At 42.8% G+C, this 17,972-nt stretch overlaps 1 protein-coding gene across 4 annotated transcripts in view; it reads right to left on the reverse strand.

Moving 5' to 3' along the window:
- The window catches only part of GLCCI1 (glucocorticoid induced 1), a 76,721-nt gene that overhangs the window by 22,908 nt on the left and 35,841 nt on the right, over positions 1-17,972 (reverse strand). For 2 of the 4 annotated variants that reach the window (XM_090046936.1, XM_090046938.1), the window contains exons 3-5: positions 14,179-14,265; positions 7,292-7,405; positions 1,520-1,672 (exon numbers count right to left, since the gene is read on the reverse strand). In XM_090046936.1, coding sequence (XP_089903062.1) covers positions 1,520-1,672; positions 7,292-7,405; positions 14,179-14,265 — 354 coding nt within the window. Of the gene's footprint in view, positions 1-1,519; positions 1,673-7,291; positions 7,409-14,178; positions 14,266-17,972 lie in introns of all 4 variants that reach the window. The other 2 variants (XM_090046935.1, XM_090046937.1) reach the window with 1 other exon arrangement.

Genomic DNA, 17,972 nt, shown 5'->3' on the forward strand with positions numbered 1-17,972 from the left:
AAATCATTAACATTATTAACAACATTTAAGGGAACAGAATCTAACACAAGTATTAACTGGACAAGGAAACCTTTAAAGCAGTGATACTTAGAAAGACTTAAGAATTACACTGGACAAAAAAAATTTAATCTTAATGTGAAACACAGTGTTATAGGGGGGCAGAGCTGACCCAAGCAGGGTGAAGGGCCCGGGGCAAATCAGCTCACACGGGGCCCTGCCCCCATTCTGATCCCACAGGCCCCGGACCTGAAGAAGCTGCCACCACCATTGGCAGTGGCGAGGCAGGAGAGGGTAGTGAGCAGCTGGACACAGGGCCGACGCTCCACGCTGCTGCACTCTGTGGGGCCCCCCCAAAGTGTGGGGCCCAGGTTGAGTGCTCCAATTCACCCCGCTCCCGCTATGGATGGCCCTCGCAAGGGGGAAAAGGGAACAATGATATTTTGATCAGTAAATTCAGAGGCAACACAATGTGAGGCAAGAAGATAACAGCCCCTCTAGCCAGGTCTTTGAACAACTGTGTCTATAATACTTGGTTCAGTTTGGGGAACCACATTAACAAAAAGCTGCTGACTAACTGGAAGGGTTTCATAGTAGAATAAGCATTAGGCAGACGGAGACATTGATAGTCACACTGGGAGAAACTGCTGGATGAGTTTACTTTGCCTACTTTCATAGAGTAGCATAAAAAGCCAGTAATCTAATTTCTCCTTCTTTTGTCTTCCAAGGTAGTAGCCAGGACCATTTTAAACTACGTTGAAATATATAAAGCAGTGTTATTTAAGACAGGATAAGCAGCATAATTAGAAGGAATGGGATGAAGTGAATGGGGGTGGGGGTGGGGGAGGGAGAGAAATATTTAAAAAAAAAAAATTTTTTTTTAAAGATTTAAAAAACAGGAAAAGTACCCAAATGGTGAGATGTGTTAAACTGTGAAATACCAATCCAAGAAAAAGTGATAAAACCAAATTACTGGTTTTACAGAAAGGTTTGATTTAACATATTGCTGAGTGCTCTCATCTTGCTACATAAAAGCACTCAACTACCAAAGTATTTAAGTAAACTACTTAACTGGTTTAGAGCAAGAGCATTAATTAACTTAAAGCACTGAATCCTACAGGTACAGAAATAACTTGGTCAAGTTGAAAAGCAAAAAATTTACAACAATAATTTGTCTAGTAAGCAAGCCAATATTTATTAATCCTTGGACTTTAGCAGATTACAAATCTAATCCTACGGTCATAAAGGCAGGCAGAATAATGCATAACTTCTTATCCAATCTTCTGAGGTAGAACTAAGACAACGTTTATTATGTGTATGTTCATTTTCTATGGGAAGTAGACAATAAAAATGTTTAGTCAGAAATAAACTTTAAGACTGAAAAATGTATAATCAGAATAATTTAGATTAGCTCTAAATCTAATCCTAATGTAAAATTTCATTCAGTCATTCTAGAGATTTATACTCATTCCTAGATTCCGATAATTAAAAATTACTAAAATATATAAATATAAAAACTTACCTTAGATACTTCTTCCTTCCCACTGTTTTCTTTAATGAACACTTTTTCTAATTCAGGACTTATTCCTTCTACATTACACGGCACACGTGAAATGGTTGATTTTGGCACTGAAATGTTCGACAGCGGCATAGGGACCGACCTTGAGATAGAAGCCTATAAAAAGAAAATGACATGAACAACAACTAGTTTAGATTTGAAATTAAGATAACTTCATCAAATAAAAGGTCAATATTAATGGAATTAGTACAACTAAAAAGGTAAAGTGAAACAAACATGCATTAGTTTTAAAACCTGCATAGGAACCTCTTCATTTTTACTGTGTGTATATATCTACCACTATGAAGCCAGGAAAGAAAAAAAAAAAACAAACTGGTTTAAAGGTTACACAATATAAATGCTACTAATATTAATTTTTAAAGTAAAATGGGTACATAATTTTGCAGGAGTCCAAGAGGTGGCATGTATACTTCTTCCTAGGTCATTCAAAAGTGTGCTCGCAGAATACAGAGAGGGAAAAACATCAAATTGAAAAACATCCAATATCTAAAGGATAGGGGAAAAAAAGTAGATAGAGTAAAAGATTAACTCAATGCATTATCTCTTCAAAGGTCTTTCATATTCTCTGTAGCAGGGATTGGCAACCTATGGCCCAAGCGCTGGATCCAGCCCAAGGAATCTTTTGGATCCTGCCTGCAGACATGGAATTTCACTGGCAGTGGCCAAACTCCCCTGGTCTACAGGCTTACCTCTGATGCCGCTAGTTTACTATATATGTTGGTCCAAAGATATGCACAACTGTAACAATTATTCCCTAGCATCCAGTGGCTAAACATGAGATTTTAACAATTCTCCTCATACCTTTTTCATTTTTTTTTTTGACTAGTTTACAGTAAAATGCAAAACAAGGCTTTTGTTCAGTGGCTTATAAATGGTTGAATCTGCTTAATTTCAGAGTTTGTCATAGTGGGACCCATACAGCCAGAGTGGAAAACAATCAACGACACCACCACCACCCCCACATCATCATAATGGATTTTTTATTTAAACCAGATTTTTATTTAAATCGTGCTTATTTTATTTTTTTTAAGATGCTTTTTAAAAAAATTAGCTTATGTAAAAAGATAGTTTTACGATATGTTAAACCCCAAACATACCATCATGAAATAGGGATTTATAACTTCTAATTGTGTACTATTTGCGACAATGTATTCACATAACCTTTTTTGAAAAGTTTTATAAAGAGATCACAGCAGGCCATGCACTGTATTAGGGGCCCAATCTTATGGGTTTCCCAAAGGCTCCTCTAGAGACTAGTAAAGGTTAAAGAAACCACTCTACTAATGGGACTCACTGCTCAGTCTACAAGATCCCATTAAAACATCTCTGTGATGCTTTGTTTCAGTTCTCAAACTATGGAAGTGTGTCCAGAGCTAACATCCTTGTTAACAGCAGTATATGGAGATGAAAGATAACAGACCTAATTATATACCCATCAGACTACTGGATCTTGTATACACAAGCTTGCAGAGAGACAAGCCCTTACCTCTCTCTAAAAGTGCAGTTTCATAAAATATGTTTCACCATGGACCTGATCCAGCTGAACTAGACTGTTTTTAGTGTTGGCAGATGACAGAACAATGAGCAATGGTCTCAAGTAGCAGCAAGGGAAGTTTAGGGCAGATTTTAGGAAAGACTCTCTTTCGTTAGGAAGGTGATGAAGTACTGGAACGGGTTACTGAGAGAGAGGTGATGGAATCTCCATCCTTGGAGGTTAAGGCCCAGGTTGACAAAGCCCTGGCTGGAATCATCTAGTTGGGGATGATCCTGCTTTGAACAGGGGGTTGGACTAGATGGCTTTCTGAGGGTCCTTCCAACCCTAATTTTCTATGATTCAGTGATTAATAGCATGTGTAGATACACCCAATGTGTATGCAAGTAACACTTCCACTTACTAAAAGTAACTTCTCTTTCTCCTTTCACTACTTCCTGTATCAGTGTTTTAGCATAGATAACTTTAAAACCATGCCCCATTCACCTGAGGATGGGTTTTAGGAGTCTAGGCTAGAGAACAATTGCATGACAACGTCTCAGATCACTGCAGCAAATCTAGAAGCTTCAACGAAGACTCAGCAAGAAGCGACTGAAGCTCCAGATGTCTTTTTAAGATGCCTAAAAAAGAAGGAATTCTTGAAGGAGGCCACCAATGTTACTTGAACACTGGTAAAAAGCTTTAAACTTTTACTGTAGGCTCTACCTTGACCCACAGTCCAATACCCACCCAGCCTCTGGGTGAAGATTGAAAGCCTTTGGTTCCTTGTGCTTAGAAAAAGAAAGCCCTTTTATCATTTTATACAGCACAATGCCTCTTTTCTGAAGAACTAAGGTTCTGGAAAGAACACCAGGAAGTGCATTTGCTGTCTTACTGGAACTCCATGATCACTTCGGCCAGAAACTTGGAATGAGTCCAGAGACCTTTATCTGGGAAGAATATAGCACAGGGAACCCTTATTTAGTGCTCTTAATTGGTTCTTGAAAAACAGAGCATTAAGTGAAACTAGCATTAAGCAAAACCGAAAGTATCTGACCACCCAAGATGGTGACCACAATCGTTTTTAATGACCCAAGATGGTGACCGTGAGTGTTATAACAAAACTTGCTGAATGCTAAGTGAAATCAGCTACCAATTTTAAATGAGTGTTATAGCAAAATAGCACTAAGTGAAACACCATTAAGCAAGGGTTGCCCGTATACCAAGGATCTGCCTTTAGTGCCTGGATCTCTCCAACCCTGCCAGTCAAAATGGCATCTACCAAGAAAGCTACCTTTACGGGCAGAAGTGAACAAGCATTTTTGGATTCAAATAATCAGGTGCATCAGGGTTCTTGGGACTAAATTTAGATCTTATGGAGGGCCCAGGTTCCTCATTTCTGAGAATACCCTAGGGCCTCCAGCACTTCTAGTCAATTAAAAATAGACTGGTCTTTTAGAAATGAATAAATGCAAGAGGGAATGGGGATGGGGAAGGGTGAGCATAAGCAACATCCCTGAACAAACTCAGTAACAAATCCAAAAGACAGTTTTGTACTGCTGGAATTGAGATCCTACAATGAAAGAAAGATTTCTTCTTACCTATCACCTAGACAAGAGAAGTGATTGATGTTGTATATCTTGACCTCAAAAAAGCCTTTGATCTGGTATCTCATGATCACCTCTTAGCAAAAAACTGGCCAACTATGGCCTCAGCTTCACCACAATCCACTGGCTGGGGAATTGGCTCCATGGTTGGTAGCTGATGGAAGTCAATCATCGTGGTGCGCTGTGACCACTGGGGTCCCTCAAGGCTCTGTCCTTAGGCCAACACTATTCAACATCTTCATTAACGGTGTGGCCATTGGTATCAGAAGTGGACTGGCCAAGTTCACCGATGACACCAAACTTTGGGGTAAAGTGTCCACACCTGAGGACAGGAGAGAGATCCAGGCTGACCTGGACAGGCTCAGGAAATGGGCAAACGAGAACCTGATGGTGTTTAACATCAAAAAATGCAAGGTTCTCCACCTTGAGAAGAAAAACCCACGGCATGCTTATAGGTTCAGCAGTGCTATGCTGGCTAGCACTATGGGTGAAAAGGACTTGGGGGTCATGGTTGACCACAAGATGAACATCAGCCTTCAATGTGATGCTACGGTTAGTAAAGCGAACAAAACACTGGCTTGCATCCATAGATGCTTCTCAAGCAAATCCCAGGACATCATCACTCTCCCATTTTACTTGGCCTTGGTGAGGCCGATGTCCAGTTTTGGGCTCCACAATTCAAAAAGGATGTGGAGAACCTTGAGAGAGTCCAGAGGAGAGCCACACACATGATCAGAGGACAAGAGAACAGGCGTTATGATGACAGGCTGAGAGCCATGGGACTCTTCAGCCTGAAAAAGCACAGGCTCAGGGATGACCTGGTGGCTGCCTATACATTTATATGGGGTGCTCACCAGGATTCGGGGGAATGTCCGTTCACCAGAGTGCCCAAGGGATGACAAGGTCAAACAGTCACAAACTCCTCCAGGACTGTTTGAGGCTAGACATAAGGAAGAACTTCTTTACTGTCTGAGTCCCCAAGGTCTGGAATAGACTGCCACCGGAGGTGGTCTAAGCACCTACTCTGAACGCCTTCAAGAGAAATTTGCATGTTTATCTTGCTGGGATCCTATGACCCCTGCTGACTTCCTGCCCCTAGGGCAGTGGGCTGGACTCTATGATCTTCCAAGGTCCCTTCCAGCCCTAATGTCAATGAAATTTCACACAAAGCCAAGAACCTGGTTCTCTTAGCCAGATAAGTTTGTCTTGTACAGCCCCACCTTCAATTGTTTATTAAATCTTCAACAGGAGCAAGTCTGCTCAGTCATTAAGAGCCATCTTACACCTATAGTATTAGACAGAGGGAGTTCATATCTGGGAGAAGTATCCCCTCACCCAGCCTTTGCAGAGCAGGTCTGGGAACAACAACAGGATCTTGGAACTCCACAAAGGCATGGAAAGTAGGCCTAGAAATGAGAACTGCTTCATCCAGCTAGAACCAGCAGAAAATCAGCCATGTGGAGTCTTTCCAATCTCCTGGGAATCAGCAGAGTAAGTGGGAAGACGTATGGCAGTTTCACACACACAAAAGACAAACAAAAGACTGTCTACAGAATTAGGAAGATGTTAGACAGGGAAGGTGCCCCACTAGGACCGAAGATGCAACACTTTTTTTTATTGCTCATCTTTTTGATCTCTGGAGGCCTTGGTCTGAGAAGATGCTCTGCAGGATGCAAGTTCTTGATCTCCCACTTCTGAATTAGGGAGACCTGCCTTATGAATATCCACTCAGATGTTCTAAAGACCCAGAGGATGTATCCACCACTGCATACAACTTTTAGCAGCACTAAGACCAAAAGGTGGCATAGAAGAGTGCCACCATGCTTACTGATATACACATGGACTGAAGAACAATTAGGTAGGCTGTAGTTCTGCAGAGAAGGACCTGGGAGTTGCAGTAGGCCAGAAGCTGAATACAAGCCAACAGGTGGCTTTCTTTGCAGCAAAAACAGTCAAACTAGCAGTGTCCTGGCAAAATGGGCCATAGGTCCACCCTATTTCTGGGACCTTTTACAGTCCTAAGGATATGTAAGGTGAGGACTTCAGCTGTCTGTGAAAAAGCTATCCCTGGAACTAGTAGTTCCAAACATCTCATTGGCAGTAATCCAAAATGATAAAGGGCAACAGTACCTAGGGATGTCTCAGCCCTCCTTGAGATGCTGTTCCCACCACTGACAGGTAGTGGATACACATATTTTGTAAGAATGGCAGATTTTAAAAAGGGGTCTCTATAAAAGGTTGGTTTTGAAGGCAACAGAACTTCAAGGAAGTCCAGAACTGCCAGAAGGATTTAGCATTCTCAGTTTATTAACTGGCAGTGGTCAGACAGTGGTAAGATGATAAAGCAGACTCTCCAGCTCACCCCCTGAAATCTTTGCTACTGCTTACCATACAGAAGAGATTTTAAACAGCTACTTCCAAATGCTTCCTGAACTTTTCAGCTGTTATCACTTCAGTTCCTTCTGTCACTTGATAAAAAGCATGGGGTCCCCACACTGCACCATGCTATACCCTGCTTAGCTTTTCTAACATTACTTAAAATGCAAAAGAAAGAAAAGTCAAATTGAAAAAGACAAAAGTATATTTGCTCAGTTCTGATGAAGAGAGTAACCGCTGATATAAACAGGGCCTGCTTACCTGAGTCTGACTGATTGCTATATGGTTGCCATGGAGAGGAGACTGACGTTCTTTCTCTTTACTATGACGACTGCTCTGTTTACTGCGTTGGAGCTGCTGCCTCAATTTGGCAATCTGCTGAAAAGAGGCAAAATGAAAATAAGATGAGGTTTGACACAGACAACTCCTTATACAAAGAGGCATACAACTCCCATTTTATTAAGGGTCACTTGCAAAGTTTAGTTTCCAGCGGGTGACCTCCATGATCAGATGCGGAACCTCAGCACCTTTGCAAGTGGGACACTAGATGGCACATGCGAGTATAGATTAACTGCCAAACAAAAATGACACATGCAGGATTTGCATTTTAAATCCTTTTTTTTTTTTAATTTAAAATCGAGTGGCTTAATAAGCAACAGTGTCACGCCACTGGGATTGCCCTATCACCCTGAGAAGCTACTCTTGTTTTATACCTTTACATATAAAGCAGCACTGTGGCTGTAAGGGGAAAAAAAAAAAAGAGTCTCATTTTCCAAAGCATTTTATATAGGAGCATGCCTGATGACTTTCTTGGCGCACGAGCACCAGAATTTACCTGCAGATTACATACTTTTCCTCAATCAACCGACTGTCTAAGATCCAGAACAGAAGGGGAAAAAACAAAACCCTTACTTTTCTGTTTTAGTATTAATGATATTACTCAAGTATTTTAAGAAAAACAGTATCCTACTTTATATTTCAGGCATTAATTCAAGAGTACACCAGTTTAAGTGGCCATTTTCTGGTGACTACAGAGTGCAGGTGCTTAATTTTGGGGTCTTTTATCTATATATTCAATAAAATAGTTTTAAATGCCTCCTAAAATGCTTCATGCACATACTGATTTTACTCTTCAGTTAGAGCTCTCCAACACTGTATCACCAACTAATTTAAACATACATAACATTACACACCCATCTCTTACCAAAACTAGTTTAAAAAAATCTGCTTACAAATATTTGTTTAGGTCACAGTACCTGTCAAATCAAAAAGCTAAAAATTAACATAATAATTGCCAAAACAAAAAACCAGAAACTAACCTGGCCACTCAAAGCATGAAAAATGTAAACAGCTATCTGTTTGCTTACAGCCAAGCACCTAAGGAACACAATTAAAAATCCAAATGCAAAGTGGCATTACATTTTTCATAATAAGCAGTTGCCTAGCAGAGTTTATACTTTCCTCTAGTACTGTAGTTCCTTGTTTTTTGTTGCTAACAACTTTGAACCACATTTTAACCATTCAGGCTATAATTTTCAGGTTGGGGAATCTGCCTACGTCTGGAGTGGTGTTTAGAGAACTGACCACTGCAGATATGTTAAAAAAATCTTATTTAAAAAACTGTTTTACTGGAAAGCTCAAGCATCCCATATTTGGGAGCAAGGGTTTGAAAGTCAGCATGGCACAGCCTGGGTCAGGAACGTGCATTCTGCTGTTCTAGTGAAAGTTATGTAAATCTGGTCAAATTATAAAGTTATAAAAATGTAGTTTGCATGTACTTAACAGAAACATATTAGAGTCTGACAGTTAAAATCTCAAGCAACTATATCTGTACTGAGCAAGCTCCTTATCCAATCCTGCACAAGCTAAGCATTAGTGCTGTGTGAAGCTTCAATCCCCAATTTGATTCGGCAAGAGATTCGGCCCAATACCGTGGCCGAATCTCCGAACAGAATCAGGAGACCCTTTAATCTCTCCAGACTGAACTGGAACCCACAAAATCGATTCAGAGAGATTCAACGATTCTGATATAGACACATCTTTAAATGTTTTTTCTACATACCTCAAGGAACCAGGCAGCTCATGAATGCTGTGATGGTGGGGTGGATGGAGAGTCCCACAGAAGCATGCTCAGCAGCCAATCACCAGACCGGGTGGGGTGCGTGGGTAGCCCCTGTGCACTCAGTGGCAGACCCAGAAGTGGACCAGAAGTACTTCCGGTCCACTTCTGGGTTCGCCACCGAGCATAAGGGGAGCCCCCCACACTCCTATGAGATGCTCCATCCGACTCAGCATCACAGCGGTCATGAGCCATGCCTGGTACCTCAAGGTTTTTAGGAAAAAAAAAAACAAAAACCAACAACAAAAATTGTGTCTGTGGCTGAATCTCTGATTCTCCAAATCAGCATCGAAACTTCAGATTCTGATTTGGCCACATTAAAAATTGGGGACAGTGATCTGAATCAATGAATCAAATCACTGTCCCCGGTTTGGGCCGAATCCCAATTGAATAAAGCCCATTTCACACACTCCTACTAAGCATGGATTAACCCTTGTAACTGCTGTTCCTAACAGCTATGGATATCAAGTACAAGAGCTAAGAAAAGGGAAACTCTCTCTTTATTAGAGATTCCCATTCATTAAGTAGCAAGCAGGCTGGAGGAAGAAAGAAGAATACCTTGAATGCAAGAGAGACAACAAAAGCCATAGCAGAGACTGGAAGTAACTGCGTAAAGAAGCTGAGCAGAAGTTGGTGGCAGAGAGAGAAAATACAGGGAGAGACTGATAAACGGCTATCAAAGCAGAACAGATGAGAAACTAGTAGACTGGGTCTGGGTGTATTAGAATGTGAAAAAAGAACTGGGCCTGGCAGGTCAAGGTACTTGAGGTACACTGGGAAAAGGAGCCCAACCATCCCAGGAAAAGGAAATAGCATTGGCAAGGGAACTAGGATGAGGAAGACAGTAAAGACAGAATTGAGATAGGTTCAGACTAGACAGGTCAGGGAAGAAGCCACCACACTCAGAGAGCTAAAATAATCAAGATTTGTAATCGTTAAGAAAAAACTCCCTTTCAGGACGTGGAATTGCATCCAAAAGAATCCATTTTTAGCAAGCATTCAATTAAAAAAACATGCAGAAGAAAAAGCATGCAAAGAAGGCTGAAGTATTTGTTTAATGCTTCTTTTAGTTTCAGTCTTCACAAATAGCGACAGTTATGATGAGCACAGTTATCAGCAAAGACAGGGAAGGAGACAAACAAGCCTGGAGCAGTGGTGCTCTACCTTCCTCCTCTGCAGGCCTGGTGGAGAGTGTCCGATCTATCCATAGGCTGGTTCTGGCCAGTGGTCCCTATGCAGCAACCAGGACAGGCACACAGTGGGCAGTGGGCACTATCTGGCCACATGGAAGGGGGAAACCCAGACCCAACCCAGCCCAGAAGGGGAAAGGAAGCATGGCCAGGTCCACAGGGGAGGCGAGGTGTAGTACAGCCAGGCTCCAACGAGCCATACAGGGCTTGGATTTAGGAGTTTGGCAGTGGAGGTGGGGGCTGCTGTATTAATGGCCACTGCTCCCCTACTGCCAAATTTTCTGACCTGGGGGAAGCCCTGGAAGATGGATTCCAAGGCTCCACAGGCCAGATGTTGAGCACCCTTGGCCTAGAGTAGTGGGAGAACAGGTAAGGATTTCCGAAGCTAGAGGCTTCAAATCAATAAGCCCAAATGAGATGCACTTCAGGGCCACGTGCACACAAGCGTGGACATTTGGTTCCCTGGGAACAACTAGCAGTGGCGCACAACAACTAGTGGAATGCCTGTGCCACTTGCCTTCTGGCACACAGCAGGTTACCCCAGGTGGGGTAAAGAAAGCTGGACCCAAAGTGGCAGTGGACCAGCAAACTGCAGTCCCAGAGCCAGGCAGAGAGACTGTGGCTGCTTTTGCAGGGCCCACAGCAACGCAGGGTTTGGCCCACCCTCCTACCCGGGGGTGGGGGAATCTTTACCCATCTTCCGGCCGGAAATTCTGGCCGTGGTCGGCTGCGACTGCTGGACTGCTTTTTGCATAAAAACTGTGGGAACCCCTGTCCTAGAGGATTGGAAAAGGACAAATACAGTACTTGTCTTTAAGAAAAGGAAGAAGGACCTAAGGAATCAGAGACCAGCCTGCCTGACCCCAACAGTCGGAAAGAACATGCAGCAAGGTCATCAAGGAATCTATTGTGAAGCATCTGGAGTAGAACACAGTAATCAGGGACAGCTAGCATGGATTCACTCAGTCAGTCATGCCTGACCAACCCCATAAACCTTCTATGAAGAAGTGAAAGGTTCGTTGCATGAGAGAACTGTGGATGTGATACATCTGTGTGTGGAGGGCAAAGTTAGGATCCGGAATGATCTGCACAGACTAGAGAAGTGGTCTGCGATCAATCAGATGAGATTCAACAAGGACAAGTGCCATGCCCTGCACTTGGGACACAACACATTGCACACACAAAGACAGCCTGGGGAAAAACTGACAAGGTTGCCATACTGCAGAGAAGGATGCGAGGGTTACAGCAGATCATAAGCTGTATAGGAGTTTATCATTTGCTTTTGTTGCAGGAAAAAAAAGGGGGGGTTGGCAAACAGCACTCTGGGTTGTATCAAGAGAAGCATGTCACTTACAAAAATCACAAGGAAGGGATTCGTCCACTCTATTCAGCACTGGTGAGGCCTCACCTGGAATACTATGTCCAGTTTTGGGCCCCACAGCTCAATAATAATGTGGACAGTTTGGAAAGACTCCAGTGGAGAGCAAGAAAAATAGATTAGGGGCCTAGGAAGCAAAACTTAGGAGGAAAGGCTGAAAAAAGAGCTAGGGCTGTTTAGTCTGGCAAAGAGAAAGCTGAGGAGGAATCTGATAACAGTCCGCAAACACCTGAAGGGTAATTATAGAGAGGATGGAGATGGACTTAGCTGTGGCTTTATGGGGCAGGACTAGGAGCAATAGCTTCAAGCTGCAGCAGTGGAAAATTTATGTTGGAAATTAGGAGGAACTTTTTGACTGAGGATGGTCAAATATTGAAAAAGGTGTGGAATTTTCATCCTCTGAAATTTTAAAGAGTAGGACAGACATGCTGGGGTGGCTGGGACCATTTCAGGAACAACCCCGTCTTGAGCAAGGCCCTTGTGAGATCCCTACTTTCTTATGATCCTATGAACCTAACAGCAGTATTTCTGATCCTCCTCTAAAGGCACAAAGAGGATGACAAGTTAGGGCTGTTATTGGTTACTTCAGAGCTGTCCAACTGACAGCCTCTGGGTCACACACAGTCCCTAAAAGATTTACCCCTTGGTCCCCAGGCTCCCAGTGTGGGTGCCACTCCTTTTACTACTCTAGGTGCTGCTCCTGCACCCGCTCTCCTCTGGCCTTCCCCCATGGGTTGGTATGAAGCAGCCTCCAAGCTGGAGGACCCCACAGCCCCATTTCTCCCACGACTGAGGAGGAATCCACAAACGCTGCATTGTCCAGTGCAGAGTTGTCTGAATGATGTGGCATGGTGTGCAGGGCAGTAGTAGTGTGCAGCTTGAGAGGGGAGCAGAAAAAATAGAGGACGCCCACTGCACCATCCGGCCCATGCAGCGTACAAATTGGAGGAGGAGGGGGGAAGAGGGGTGCAGCCCCTGACCACCAGCCCAACAAATTTGAATTACTTCATTAACCCATACAAGAAAGGTGTGTTAGATATCTCAAGATACCAATACTAATGATTAATTAAGATGTATTGCAAAAAAAGAAGCTGCTTGCCACAAGACCACTGCCTTATTTCCCCTCTCAAACTGGGAAGAATTGCAGGAATTAAAAGGATGCTCTTATAGTTAAGCAAGACAACATCAACAGCCAGGATTTTCTCAGCCTTTCCCCCCAGAGTTCCTTTATATTGCTACACAAGTAACTTAAAACATTTTCAGAAGTGGTCAATAATAAGTGTGCACCCTCATTTTCTGGATATCCACCTTGAGACAAATGAGTTTCAATTTGCAAAAGTAGTCAAATGATCATTTCAAAAGACAATGCACCTGTGTTTTAAAGGCCTATGGTGCTATACAAAACCTAAATACACACCAAAATATATGTTGAAAGGATCTCATACTCGATCCCCAGCGCTGGTAGACACATTTGACCTTAAATCTCTGTACTTTGGTTCCCCACCTATAACAAATTAATCTAACTGCCTCCATAATGCTGAATTTTTTATCCTAAAAAGAATCTCCCCTTCATTGCATCTCTTACTCACAAGCCCTGACTAAGTGGACCAGCAGAGCAGTGGCCTCAGAATACTGGTTACCTATAGGAATGAGAGAAAATTCTATTCTGACAGCATCCTGCACTCACCACTTGTGAGTGAAGAAAGCTGACATTCAAGAACAGTAATGCCTACCTGGCAAGGAGTGACTGGAGACTATCCCGACTATCTGATACAGGACAAGCTAGAGAGCTCCAACCATAGCACTTGGCTACAATCCTTGGGTAAGAGCAGAAAGTACCCTACTTAAGACCAAGCAATTTTGCTTCTCAGATGGATCAAAGAACATTTTTCATACCTAAAGTTTTCTTGCAACTTAATTCCTACAGCTATTTAATTTTTGGCTGAATTTCTTCTACCTTGTCTATATATTTCTAGTAACAGGATGCCTACAACTCAACAATATTCCAAGCAGCTGTATCAGTTCTGCACTAGAAAGACTTCCCTTTCTACCATGGACATGAGGGGGTTCCTCTATCTTGAACCATATATGGGATTTCAAATTCAGAATGAGCTATAATCCTGGTCACTACTTTTGCATTAATTCTGTGGCAGAAATGAAGAAACGAGGGAAAGCAGACAGTACCAGCTGGGTATTCCAGGCAAGTGGAAGGCAATCTCTCAGTAGCTTAGAGCTGAGTTCTACACTACTTCTGGAATAAAAATGCATCCCGAGAAAGAAGGTTGGCAGTCAACAGCCCTGAAATCACCTCTCTATGATATGAGAGTTGAACCTCGTTAAATCAGCAGGAGATGGGAGAAAGTGCAAGTACACAGACTTTGAAGGCTAAAAGCAGTAGTGCAAAACATTTAAAATGTATTTTGTACCACAGATACAAGTATGGCCACACAAAACAACTCACCTCTTTTAGTTGATCAGCACTCCCCCATGAAGCTGATCGTTGATGTGATCGCTTTTCTGATCCTTCTTCTGCCCAACAGGTAGGTGTCTAAGAATAAAGATCAAATATGTGTTTTGGTAGGACAGCCAGCTGTCAAGTTTATAATTATATCAAAGCTATAGCGTAAAACATCAGCCTCTGGCACAATTTATTCACCTCATCTTTTAGCAATATTAAAAATACTTGATATTTTTGCATATGTATGTCAGTGCACACTTCAAAATCTATGCATATAAAAAGGAAAAAAAGGACAAAAAAAAGTGAAAATATGGATAACTGTATCACTCAATATTGTGATTCATTTGCCACTGCCCAGATCAGAAGAGTGGGTGATAACTGTAGAGGTTAGAAAAATTTGAAGGGTTTTTTGGTGGTTTTTTTTTTTTTTTTTCCTCAAGTGGAGATGAAAGACACGCTTCTGCAGTCTCGTCACAATACCTGGAGGTGCATTTCCACACTAAAGTCTTAAGTATCTGTTGAGGCTGTAAGTATATATCAGAAACTTAGATTAAAAAAGGAGAAGTTTAAAAAATTGTAGTGAAAAGAAAAAATACATACTGGCAATAATATCTTGAACAGACAAGCAAAAGCAGAACTGACAGCAGAGGGAGACAAAGCCCTAGCGCAAGGTAATACCATATTTGTGAGAAGCAAGCAAAAATGTAGTTCTCCTCAATTTAATTTTATAGACAGAAGATGAATTGACAGATAAGTCACAACTGCAAAGTTTAACTTACGTATTTTTTCAAGTATTCCAACAGCAGTGTGGTATTCTGGTAAAGGAAAAAGCTAGAACTACTTTAAACTAGATGCAGTACAAGTATTCAGAGATATAAAAACTGAATCAAAAAAGCAATCATTTAGGTTCTTTTTAGAGGTCTTATACTCTCCCAATATACAGTAAAAGCTTTGTTACCCGGCACCCAGGGTGAATGGAGGGTGCCGGATAACAAAGTATGCCGGATAACTGAGTGGCCCAAACAGGTGCCTTTGCCTGTTTGGGCAGCTGCTTGTCCCACCGCATCTGGGGTGTCACTGCCCCTCCCGCTGCATTGCCACCCCTCCTGTAGACCCTGTGGGACAGGGAGGGGGGACCTGAGCAGGCTGCTATGCCCCAGGCTGTGGGGGGCCTGTGAAACGGGGAGTGCCATGGTGGGCACTCTTGGTTTCACTTTTTCCCCTTACAAGCTGGATAACAAAGCATGCTGGCTTGTAGTGTGCTGGATAACTCAGCTTTTACTGTACTGTAATCTTGTCTTTAACTGAAATTCTTTACAAGGCTATGGTTGGTTCATGCTTCGCCATGGGTAAAACACAGCCAAGCCATAATCCTTTGACATTTATGAATGCAACTATCTTTACACATGTAAATAACCCCAGTAAGCTCAGTGGGAGAACTCAGAATTCAGACTTACATGTCTGCACAGATTGAAGAAAAAGGTAAAACCACTGATGTGGACATTATAGAAATAGCACAAATTTAGAGTCAAGCAACCCCATATCTAATTCCTGAAAAATGAGAAAGCAAAGCAGATTTCCTCTTTAAAGACTAACTAAATAAGAGATGTAGATGTATAACATAAGTATTTGTAAGCAGGGGTTTACAGCACATGTAAAGAAAACTACTCCCTGGAGGGTTGAAATCAGGAAGGCCAAAGTGCAATTGGAGTTGCAGCTACCAAATGATGTGAAGGATAACAAGAAGGGTTTCTACAAGGCATGTGGGTAGCAAGAGGAAGACCAGAAAAAGTGTGGGTCCCTTACTGAATGGGGGAGGCAGCTTTGTAATGGAGAATGCAGAAAGCACTAATGTGCTCACTCAATGCCTTTTTTGCCTCACTCTTCACAGACAAGGTCACCTACCAGACTACTGCACCAGGCAGCACAGTTGGAGGAGAAGAAAGAAAGAACAGTGGTGAAAGAACAGGTTAGGGACTACTCAAAAAAGCTGGACGTGTACAAATCCATAGAGCCAGATAGGATGCACCTGAGGGAGCTGGCTCATGATTGCAGAGCCACTGGCCATCTTTTCTGAAAACTCATAGTGATCGAGAGAGGTCCAGGATGATTGGAAAGGGCAAACAGCACTCATATTTAAAGAAAGGGAAAAAGGAGAATCCAGAGAACTACAAACACATGAGCCTCACCTCAGTCCCTGGAAAAATCATGAAGCAGATCCTCAAGGATGAGAAGGTGATTAGGAACAGTCAGCATGGATTCACCAGGGGCAAGTCATGCCTGACCAACCTGATTGCCTTTTATGAGATGACTGGCTCTGTGGATGAGGGAAGACCAGCAGATGTACCTTTAGCAAGGTTTTTGATACAGTCTCCCACAAAATTCTCTCAGGCAAGCTAAGGAAGTCTGGGCTGGATGAATGGACTGCAAGGTGGACAGAAAACTGGCTGGAGCATCATGCTTGGAGAGTAGTAATCAATGGCTCCATATCTAGTTGGCAACTGGTATCAAGTGGACTGCCCCAGGGGTCAGTTTTGTTCAATGTCTTATCAACAACCTGGAAGATGGTATACACTGCACCTTCAGCAACTTTGCAAATGACACTCAGCTGGGGGGAGTAGTAGATATACACTGGAGGGTAGGGCTAGAATTCAGTGACCTAGACATATTGGAGGATTGGGCTAAAAGGAATCTCATGAGGTTCACCAAGGACAAGTGCAAAGTCCTGCACAGAGGACGGAACAATCCCATGCACCAGTACACGCTGGGGGCGGGCAGGCTGGCTGGGCAGCAGCTCTGCAGAAAAGGACCTGGGGGTTACAGTGGACAATAACCTGAATATGAGCCAACAGTGTGCCCTTGTTGCCAAGGCGAATGGCATACTGGGCTGCATTGGTACGTGTGCTGCCAGTAGGTCAAGAGAAGTGATTCTTCCCCTCTGTTCACCATTGGTGAGGCCACATCTGAAGTACCGTGTTCAGTTTTGGCCCCCCCCCCACTACAGAAAGGATGTGGACAAATTGGAGAGAGTCCAGGGGATGGCAATAAAAATGAGGAGGAGCCTGGGGGACATGACTTGTGAGGAAACACTGAGAGAACTGGGTTTATTTAGACTAGAGAAGAGGGGGGAGGCCACATGCGAACTTAATAGCAGCCTTCAACTACCTCAAGGGGGATTTGAAAGAAGATGGAGCTAAACTGTTCTCAATGGTGGCAGATGACAGAACAAGGAACAACTGTATCAAGTTGCAGGGAGGGAAGTTTAGGTTAGATATTAGGAAGAATTTTCTCACTAGGAGGGTAGTAAAACACTGGAACAGGTTACCTAGAGAGATGGTAGAAGCTTCATCCTTGGAGGTTTTCAAAACTTGGCTAGACAAAGCTTTGGGTGGAACGAGCTTTGGTTGGGGATGGTCCTGCTTTGAGCAGGGGGTTAGACTAAATCTCCTGAGGTCCCTTCGAACCCTAACTTTCTAGGATTTGAATAAATGCAGCTGGCCAGCTTTTCTGCTCAGAACAGTATTAAATTGCTGCTTCTAACTCTCTCAACCTCACATGAAACATTTAATATTTTGTAAGATGACACAACTAGACTGTCATTCACACATATTTGTTATCTGTAAGCATCTCGATCACATCAAGCCTAGCTATTTTACTAAAATCTTGAACCATTTATTCATGGTAGCTTCTCATCAGTGCCTTGTCCTATAGTAGGGCTGCCCAACTTCTGCAAGACTGGGAACCACATGTGGCACTGGTGTCCACTCCCCACCATGGGCAATTCCCACCCCCTGCCA

This window comes from Crocodylus siamensis, chromosome 5 (assembly GCF_052110815.1).
Source record: "Crocodylus siamensis isolate JL-2025a chromosome 5, ASM5211081v1, whole genome shotgun sequence".
NCBI lineage: Eukaryota > Metazoa > Chordata > Crocodylia > Crocodylidae > Crocodylus > Crocodylus siamensis.